The sequence below is a fragment of the Carassius carassius genome, chromosome 14 (genome assembly GCF_963082965.1).
Source record: "Carassius carassius chromosome 14, fCarCar2.1, whole genome shotgun sequence".
Classification (NCBI taxonomy): Eukaryota; Metazoa; Chordata; class Actinopteri; order Cypriniformes; family Cyprinidae; genus Carassius; species Carassius carassius.
The window spans coordinates 11,784,839-11,795,589 of NC_081768.1; the positions used below are offsets into that span (position 1 = coordinate 11,784,839).

Sequence of the window (10,751 nt, forward strand, 5' to 3'; positions counted from 1 at the left end):
TGATAGTCTGAAGTTTAGCAAAGATTCATATTGTACAGAAGACATGCAATGCCTGCTCTTGTCAGAATTGCTGATACAACACCGCCAATTTGTTTTATATGGTGATCTAATAGATCCCAGCTGCAGGATATTAGTCTTGTGTGTCTTTCACAAGGACATACTCATCAGCACGGCAGGCTCTGCAGTCATCCACATGGGCTTTTTCTAATCCAGCTGAAGTGCAGCGAGGGCCCCACAGAAACAGCATGGTTGTCAGGCTCTATCTCCGCTCCTAGAGTTTTATGGTGCACTGCTTAGAGGAACAAAGAGTGAAGCAATCAGAAATAATGAGAGGGGCTCAGGCCAGTAACTCACTAAAGCTGAGGATCACCCAGAGATTAAATGACAAGAATTTGAGCACAGGGCCCATCTAGTGTGCAAACTAGATACACCTTTGCAGCAAAGGGTTGCAATCCAAATTTGAGTAATTATGGTACATGGTACAACATATATCCCCCGCCACCACCACCACACAGACACATTTAGTTCAATTAAAGTGTGCACTTAAATTATTAAGGAAATGTATAACATGGTTATTTTACATCCAGATTTATTTTGTGTGTGTGTGTCTGTGTGTGTTTCTGTTTCATTTTATTTCCAATTTATTTTATTTTCAAGATTTGCATGAACTATGACTTCAGATTAAGTGCACACTTTATATTAATTATTATACATTTTTAGCAGATTTATTAATATCATAAATGCACACTTAAGTTATGACTGCTCTTTACTTAAGTTAAATTAAAATGTTCACTTAGAATATGAATACAATCTTTAATATTATTATTTTAGATTCATGTTCAGGAAATAATTATTTGTCCATCGGTCCGTCTATCCATCTATCCATCTATCACTTAATAGACACTTTTTACAATTCACTTTTTTCTTAAAGACTATAAATGGAAACATATAGCAGCTGCTGAACAGATGTTTTTTGTGTATTTATTTAATTTTTCCCCAATTTTATTGTATTTCAATATTTGCGTAACAGCATGAAACTATGACTTCAGTTTCTTGTAATTAGATTACTTTCTTCTTTACTAACACATAACAGGAATCAGTTCTCTTTCCCAGTATGAACTGACTCATCAGATAAGCCACCCTAAAGCCTTCAGAATCCCGCTTTACCCGCAAGGGACTCATGGGTAATTTATTTTGTGATCCTTTTGGCTGGGAAATGGCAGAGATGAAATAGGTTCTATAGTCCAGCATCAGTTATGCTCTCTATCATTTTATCAGAGTATAGCTGTGTTTTGGAGATCCCGGCAATCGACTGTAACAAGGACAGTTTGAGATGATGGTTCTGACTCACAGCTGGAGCTCTGTGGCTCCTTCCAGCATGAAGCTACACAGACTCCACTGATGCTCCTCCTGTCATCAGCTGATGCCACCACTCCTCTGACCTCATTTATCATCTCCCTCAAAAGGCAAAGGTCAATGTCCTATTTCTGCATCCTCTAAGTGTTTCTCATGAATGATCACATGAAACATATTCCTGTTAGTGGAGTCTGAAAATAGGGCAATACACAAAACTTTGATGAAAGCCATAGAAAAAATAAGAAGAAAAAGAACGCAATTTCCCCTTCAGCCACATAGTGTCAGTGTTGCCATCAAATTTGTTACTAATGGTGTGTCTCCAGGTACAAAGCTTGGGTTTTGTCATTTGATTTAGATTTAAATGAAGATACTTTTTTTCTGATCAGGTTTCAAGTTGCATATCATATCGAATGATCTTGAACAAATGAGCTTTAGTAATGACTAAGCAAATAATTAGTGACTGCAATGCTCTTGTCCACACTTCTCATTAGAAATTAAGTCAATATGAAAGTGGAAAGTTTTTTGTGCATAAATTAATATTTTAATTCAATGATGTTATTTTGAACTTAGAAAATGTTTCTTCAGCACTAAATCAGCATATTAGAAAGATTTCTGAATGTGACACTGAAGACTGCCGAAATTCAGTTTTGATATCACAGGAATTAATAGCATTTTGAAATGCATTCAAATAGAAAACAATTATTTTAAATTGTAATAATATTGTAATAATCCCAACCACATTGTAATAATCCCAATGTTTGAGATTTTGAATCAGATAAATGCACTCTTGGTGAATTCAAGAACATAAAAAAATACTACCAACCCCAAACCATTTCAACAGTAGTGCATTTATATTTAAAATAATACAATAAAATAAATTATTATTATTTTAACTGCTGAAATGCAACCACAGGGCTTTCCATCTTTCAGACAAACCCTTTGTGCATGTGATCTTGTATAGCATAAAAAAATTAGTGGTCAGTCATCTTGATATTATTTACTTAAAGCACAAAACCTTCTGAAAAATGAGCTTTCTCTTCACTTCATGTTGCAAAAAAGCAAAGGTCTTTCTGAATGCAGAGAAGTTTGATGTTGAACAAGAATACATCTCATGAGATGTTTATAAAGCAAGATAAAATTGCCATTATAATCAAGATTAAATGTACCCCAGTAGGCCGTGATGAATAACAGCTCCATGGCAGATATCTCATTATAGAATGGGAAACGAGGGGGAGTCCAGAAACACACATTAAACAATATGGTTCATCTACAGCTGCATATTCTCCTAACTTATTGCAGATCACCTCTTTTTTTAAATCTAAATATCATATTTTAACTTAAATTCTACAAATCATGATTAAATCACTGCTTGCAAAACACAGAGTTCTGACTTCTTGTTATTACAGCAGCAGGTTGGGGAATTCCAACAGCTCACAGTGATCCCGCACATATGATTAAACACAATTACACATAGGGGTCTGATGAAATGTTGTGTTATAACTGACTGCTATACCATGACACCTTATCAAGCTCATTAACACCATTGTCGCCATTAAATGGTTTGCGGTAGATTTGCTTTAGAAAAGGTCTGTCAGCTGTGTGCTAGCAAGATAAATGGCTCTGTGGCATATGTGATGTTTGTACTCCACTAAAGATAAGATTTTTTTCTTGTTGATGTAAAGAAAAATATCAAGTGCCGCAAAAGGCCTTCAAATTTCATATATCACTCCCTATGGGAGTCATTCACACCGAGCATGTGTTTATGTATGAATGGGACAAATTTCAAGGCCATTAATGTGATAAAAGAGAATGCTTGGAGAGCACTTTGACTCAGCAACGCATGTATTAGCCAGTAACCATCAGTCTTTACAGCATCACAGCTCAATGAGGTTCAGCTCTGACTAAAATAATTATTATGTGTCCTTGCAGACAAAACCCAGACATGTTGCAGCCCTAGATACAAACCAAAACCTTAATGCCAAGTATTTATATTGATTTCTGGTTTAATGTTCTTTAGGAACACGTAATTGATATTTATCTGCTGTGTTGTTTTTTAATCTCGTTGTCATAACGGCATATGGTTGGCATGACATGAAAATCCATCCTGTCTATTTTCTAGATGCATTTTGTTGATCTTATTGTGAACGATTCTTCCATGCGTGCATTTTATATTTTTTTGGACCTATTTTTGTTTAATCAAAATGTCAGAACTTGAATAGCTTTAAAGAAACTTACTTGTCCCTATGTTTTTTAAGCCAACCTTTCAGTTCATCAGTGTCTTTTGTTTAGATTTATTCATTTTCTCTCTATATATTCTAAATAATTTATTATGCTACCAGATTCTATTTGCATTATTTAGTCTATATAGTTCCCATAGCATGCAGTAACATGAAATTTTCACTAGCTGCAAATGTTATTTATTTTCACTTGCACTGTTTATCATATAGCACTGGAGTGGTCAAAAGGTTAAAAGATGTTCTGGCGGTAAAGTTATTCGATGACTTTTTTTCTGCGTGCATGCATTGTATTTTACATGGATAACAACTCTATGCTGTGAGCTTGAAAGATGCAAGTAGTACAAAGAGAGTCATAGCTAGAAATGCACTGAGTGGATACATTTACATTTGCTTCTATTCATTTAGTAGACACATTCATCCAAAGCAACAAACAAATGACACAATCAATTCATTGCAAGAAAACAATACTACTATTATGCTGTCTTAACAAAATCAACATAATAAACTAGAGTAAACTAGGGTTAGGGCTTTTTCAACATCACAGAGACCAATATTTCCAAATTCAGCTTTTAAACTAAACCCACTGCAGTAAACTCAGCTCAGATCATCATATTCTTACTTAGGTTGCCATGTCTTTCATAACTTCTTGGACTTTCCCTTGGCAGATGATAAAAAATCCCTCAAATCTCTGACTGTAATTCTTGTGATTTTATGTTATATTATTTGTTAGATTTTTATTTGTGATTATTTGTTGTATTTTGTAAGGAACCACAATCCATATATATACAGTCAATATATATATATATATATATATATATATATATATATATATATATATACTGTATCCATCAGAGAGAGAGAGAGAGAGAGAGAGAGAGAGAGAGAGAGAGAGAGGTTTGTTAATACAATTTCTAATCAAGTTATTCATTTAGTTTTTAGTGGTCAGTGACTAAATTCACAGCCTGAATCAAGAACGTAGCACAAAAATGCACACCCATACCTGGATTAATATGCAGCTAATCTGGAAAACAGTTGATCCAGGCAGAAAACAAAGGTAGCCTTGTTCTAATGTTAGGGGATTTACATTTTTCCTCTTAGCAGGAGTCAACTTGGATATCAGAGTCGTAAATTAGAGCAGAACTCTCCAAGTGTTTGCCAAGATAGCCTATTTGACTCTGGACGGTATAAGATGTATAGTACATAATGTCTCCTCCAGGGCCTCAGTTAACTGAGAACTGAAGTCATTTCATCTGTTGGTGCAGAGTTCCTCTTTTGTCCTCTGAATGTCCAGGTCAAATAAACCTAAAGACTTTACATTTCACATCTGTTCTATTTTTCCAGTTACTCCCACATATCCCCTGTTATTACAGCTTATTTATGAAGATCTTGTTTTTTAAAATGATGAGCTGGCCAGCGATGTATTTAACCTCAGATACTGTGCACAGAGGAAGTTATGATATTGATTGTCTCTTTGATAGACCATGAATTTCTCTACAATTGTGTTCAGTTATGTTGTAATGGCTGTCAAGTGTATATGTACATGTGCATTCCATGATATGGTGCATTTTGTTGTCCTACAACTTGTATTTAAAGCATTAACACAAAACACATGACTTTTCATGTTAGATATTATAGATATATTTGATATTATGGTTAACAGAAAATAAATGTCATATTTTATTTGATTTGAAATAAAAAAAATTAAAAATACTTTTCTATCTTAACCCTGTGTTCCATTCTGGTGGAATTTGATTTGTTTTTAATCATGTGTGACCCTGGACCATAAAACCAGTCTTGATCACTGGGGTTTATTTGCAGCAATAGGCAAAAATACATTGTATGGGTCAAAATTATAGATTTTTCTTTTATGCCAAAAATCATTCGGATATTAAGTAAAGATCATGTTCCATGCAGTTATTTGGTAAATTTCCTACCATAAATATATCAAAACTTAATTTTTGATTGGTAATATGCATTGCTAAGAACTTAATTTGGACAACTTTAAAGATGATTTTCTCAGTATTTAGATTTTTTTTCACCCTCAGATTTCAGATATTGAAATAGTTGTATCTCAGTCAAATATTGTCCGATCCTAACAAACCATACATCAATGGAAAGCTTGTTCATTCAGCTTTCAGGTGATGTATAAATCTCAATTTAAAAAAACTGACACTTAAGACTGGTTTTGTGGTCCAGAGTCACATATATATGTATTTTTAAATCAATAAATGTAATTAGATGGCCCCTTACTGTGTCATGCTGTCATGCGGGTGCACTGTGGTTCTAATCAATTGTGATCTGTTATGACTGAGAAAAGTCTGACCTTTAACACAGGTAACTAAAGACTGGAAGATATGGTGTCTGTTCAGTGTGTCTGCTGGAGAATGATTAACATCTGTCTTGTGTCAGGATTGGACTATGAAAGTACTGCTGCTTTCTCCAACATTAATCATCTGGATCAGGACGGGGCTTATCGAGTTGACGTTGGAGACCTCCTCCATGTACATTTACTTTGTAAAAACACATCTGACCTTGGCCAAGGACATTTTTGATTAATTGGTTGATTGGCTGAAGGTAATTTAATTTGAATATGTCCCTCAGCAGCTGTAAAGGGATGGTGGGTGGAATACCTCTTCATGAAGGTCACACTGCGTATAACCTCTAAGTATCCTGCAACAGGCTTGTGCGCAGAAGTGTGCAGTTATGTGTGTGTGTGCGTGTCTGTGAGAGTTTTCCCTCAGGAAACATGCCTTATTTATGCTCTATGCTAGTGCCTATTCAGGTAATCTTTAACTGTAAAGTTTTTTTTTTTGTTTTGTCCCCTCACCTTGAGTAGAGGTGGAATGCAGCAGGAACAAGCAGAGGGTGGTCAGTGTTTAGGTTTTAGTTTCTATGTTAGGCTGATTACTAGGGTAAAATCTGCACTGGGACGCCCTCCTGTTTAGGCGAGGAGATTTCTAACCATGTACTGACGTCCTCGCACAAAGTTTTGACTCGAAACTATTAATAAAGTAACTATCAATAGAGAACTTTAGCTATCAACAAATGTTCTAAAGGAAAAAAACCTTTTCATTTTGGCCATGAAGAGCTCAGCTTTGTGGGTTATAGTGGAATGTGCCAGCAGAGTTCTTGGCATCTCGACTGCTGCAGGTAGGACTGTGTCTTTGCTGTTCTTTCGTAGGCCATCGTTTGACTTAAAGTGCTATACATAACAAATATAAAAATATCAAGGAACATGTATTAGTAGTCATTGCAATGTTTTACCCCGTGATTGAAGTGTAGAATTCTAAAATGTGCATTGTTCCATTGTTTAGGTAATGACTCATTTCATTTGAAAAAGAGCATAAATGTATATGCAAAAAAAAAGAAAAAAAAAAAGAGTAGGGATGCATAAATGAAATTCCGCCAAAAATGAAAAGTCCAACAATTAAACCAATTGTTTTATGTTACTGCAATCATTCCCCAATTTAAAAATAAAAATAAACAGATATCAAGCTTTTTTTTGGATAATAATGAAAAAATGTTTTCAAAAAAAGGCTTTGTTTAATAGACTGTTCAAATATTAGATCCACATTAACCCACAATGCTTAGCTTGTGAAATGTTTTGTCTTGCTTTTTTTTTTTTTTTTAAATCACATTTTAAAGATGTAGATTAATATGAGTAAAACTAAATGTTGTTATTAAATATATGATAAAAATATTAAGAGTAATACAAAAAAAATGCTTTTGAAGTATTTAATTCACAAATCTCAAGTAAAAGTCTATTCAAATGTGCTTAAGGATTTCTCAAATTTGCCACAGACTTTGCATTGCACAGGGAACTCCACAATTCTCTCATATCAAATAACATGGATTTTATTCAGTTATATTTATTTTTGGTTTGTACATTGTATGTTGTTTTCAAAACCAGCACAACAATAGTGATCTTAGGGTAATTTGCCCAGCAGTGGTGTGTGGCAAATCTGACATCTAGTGGCCACAATAAAAAATGTATTCAACAGTTAAAATATGTATATATTATGTTTAAAAAAATGTGATTATTATATGCTTCCAGAATATTGATTTTTATTTATAATGATTACGCTTTCTGCAGGTTAAGTTTAATATGAGCGCTGTGTGTTTGTTTCATCAGTGCTTTGTGCAGTGGGTCTAGAGACTCAGAGACAGGGGGAGTTCAACAGCTTGGCCGTCTATCTCCTGTGAGTATCAAAATGAGCTGCTGTGGGAGGCGTTGCACCTTGTTATTCACTCTCAGACAAAGAAGATACAAAAGCTGTACCTGGGGAAGTACATTTTCAAAAGGTACACTTTTGTACTTAAAGGGTGCATATTAGTACCTTAAATGTATCATTTTAGTACCTAAAGTGTATATATTATTACCTAAACGGTATATAATAGCACCTGAGAGGTATTCAAGTTAGTACAGTGTACTTTTTGAAAGTGTAACACCAAAGTGACTACTTTTTTTACTGTATTTTTCAAGTATTCTTATGAAAGTTCTCTGAGACATTCCTTCATGTCTGTTATTTTATTACTTTATAAAATTATTATTTTATAAAAATATTATTTTTGTAAAATAAAAATTGTTATTTTAGTACTTCGACTTAAAATATAAATGTGATTTATTTTATGGCTTTAGTTTTAGTTAACAACAATGGTTCAGGCACTTTTACAACTGAATTGTTAGAATCCACCTATTATGCACATGCAGTATTGGTATCTGGGTCAATCCTAGTGTTGACTTTGACCTGAGTTATCACTGCTTTTGACGCCACTCGTGAGGTGGTGTAAGCAACTGAACTGAACTGAAGTTAGTTCCACAAACAAACAGGCCACCGCTCATCACTCTTAGCAACATGGTCACTGAAGGCCACAGTCATTCCATTTCTAACTATAGCAGGCAATACAGTAGCGCCTCTTGGGAATTACACACAGATGGAGGCAAATGGGCCTCTTGTCCCAGATTATCTGATCTTTCTGGGCTCAATGCCAAACCAGAGAGGTTCTGCATGAACAGCGGGGAGATATTTCCAGTGGGATTAAACATAAAGTGGCTGTTCACATGCATGAACACCAGAATACCATAAACAGTTAGGAAGTTTATGATCAAGTAACCGTTAAATGGTAATTAATATCTAATAAAAAGCAGTGATTAAAGTCAACATTAGTCCATGTTCACAGTCCAGTTTACATTATTGTAGTGAGAATTAGGATTTTAAATGAGAAAACTTGTAACGTGGGACTTCATTTTATTCTCAGGAAGTGATTAGACTGTGGAAAGTTCAAATTGAAAATTTAAAATTGTTCGTAATAAAACCAAGAAAATGTATTAATAAAGTAAACAGAGTACATGTAGATTTCATTTTTACTTTAAAGTATGTTTGGTTTGTCTTATTGAAATATTTGTAGTGCTTTTTTTGTTTTTACTAACAAAAAGTTTGAAACTTTTTATAAACTATACATTTTATAAACCACTGTTTTACTTCTGTTTGAATCCTCTACAGGCTCTCTTCGGTGCTGATCATGATTTTTGAAGTCTCCTATTTCATTGACACTCTGTTGGCAATGTGCCTTCCGTATGTTAATTCAAATTATAAAAGAATCATGTTCTTGTGGTTGTTATGTCATAATCTGTGGTATTATTGTAATTTTAATCAATGCATTATAGTAATTCATATCTGTTTTTCATGATTGGAGTTGTCCACCTACATGTAAGATTTTCATTCTTTGGAAGAAGATGGCCAATGTTGGGGGTTTTCAGAAGTTTCTATACTACACTATGATGTCTTTGATGTGTTTCCTGCATCCAGTGCTTGTATGGCATGCTGTAATACCAGGTGCTTCACTTTTTACATAAATTATATATTTAATAAGTAAATAAATACATAATACATTTAACAAATGTATTTTTTTACCAGTGAATACACTAGCATATAGACAAACTTAAATCAATTAATTTGGACTTTGTGAGATCCATAAGAAGTATTATTAGTTTTAACGATTTTGATTGGGAGTCATACAGTCTGTAAAGATACCCCCTTCAATAACCCAGGCCGAACATATTATGGACCAACATAAAGGTTAAGATGAATTTATAAACTTTGTCTGTTTCTTTGCAGGAATTATGCTGGTTGTGACTGGATTCTTTAACTTCATACTGAGCAAAAAGAAGAAGTCAGATTCGCCTAAAGAGTCCAGGTCATCGTATAGAGACCCGGCTCTGTCTTCTGTCTGTGTCACAGACAGAGAGGACACTGAACACACATTCTCTTTCTTCCACATCATTTCAGGCAAAAGAGCATCTTTTTTTCCTAGCAATAGCCAACTGCATGGCCCCACAGAGAGGGCTCAGACAGCGAAGAATACCCAACACAAGAACAGACAAACAGACACAAGAAATGTGCACTTCATTGAGAGTCTCAGACATAATGATGATGAAATGGAAGAGTACCATGAAGTGGAACCAGAGGATAGCATGTCTGATAAAGCACCAATGATTAGACTGTAAACACAGTGTATTGTTGGCTATTTCTACAAATATATCCATGCTACTTATGATCAAATATGGTGAATTGTTGCTCAAGTAACATTTATTATTATCAATGTTGAAACTGAAATGAATTGTGACTTTTTTTTTTTACATGGCTAATGGATGAAGTGTAAAAGAATAGCATTTATTTGAGGCTTTAATGTCACTTTTGGTCAATTTAATGCATCCTTGCTGAACAATGACATTGTAAATACAAAAATGATAAACAATCAGCAGCAGATCAAAAGCAAATACACAGTAAAAGTACTGAGTAACCTTAAAAAAAATGTTTTATGTAGTAACATCTAAATTTACTGGTTTTATTAAAGTGTAATGTAATATCACTGAATCAACCTGAATCTTTTTTTATTTTATTTTTCTAAATATCTGCTCACAGTCTTTAACATCTTTCTTTTACAAGATTGAGCTCCTGAAACAACCTTTAAACACTGTCAGCCAAAGAGTTGCTTTTTATTCCAGTCTGTAACCTTAAGGCCTGGAGCTCCTGCATCCAGTCTCCATACGTCAATACAATTAAGAGATTCCATTCATCATACTGACCCAGACAAGAGGGTTTTCAGCCCTAAACACTGGACAGCAACCCCCATGCGTTATTCCTTTCCATTAAC

At 34.3% G+C, this 10,751-nt stretch overlaps 1 protein-coding gene across 4 annotated transcripts in view; it reads left to right on the plus strand.

The window, feature by feature from the left end:
• The window catches only part of LOC132156539 (transmembrane protein 72-like), a 144,254-nt gene extending 133,783 nt beyond the window's left edge, over positions 1–10,471 (plus strand). For 3 of the 4 annotated variants that reach the window (XM_059565501.1, XM_059565503.1, XM_059565502.1), the window contains 4 exons: positions 7,726–7,792; positions 9,098–9,169; positions 9,291–9,430; positions 9,713–10,471. In XM_059565501.1, coding sequence (XP_059421484.1) covers positions 7,726–7,792; positions 9,098–9,169; positions 9,291–9,430; positions 9,713–10,101 — 668 coding nt within the window. In that variant the 3' untranslated portion in view covers positions 10,102–10,471. Of the gene's footprint in view, positions 1–6,433; positions 6,744–7,725; positions 7,793–9,097; positions 9,170–9,290; positions 9,431–9,712 lie in introns of those variants that run through there. The other variant, XM_059565500.1, reaches the window with a different exon arrangement.
• The last annotated feature ends 280 nt before the right edge of the window (positions 10,472–10,751 follow it).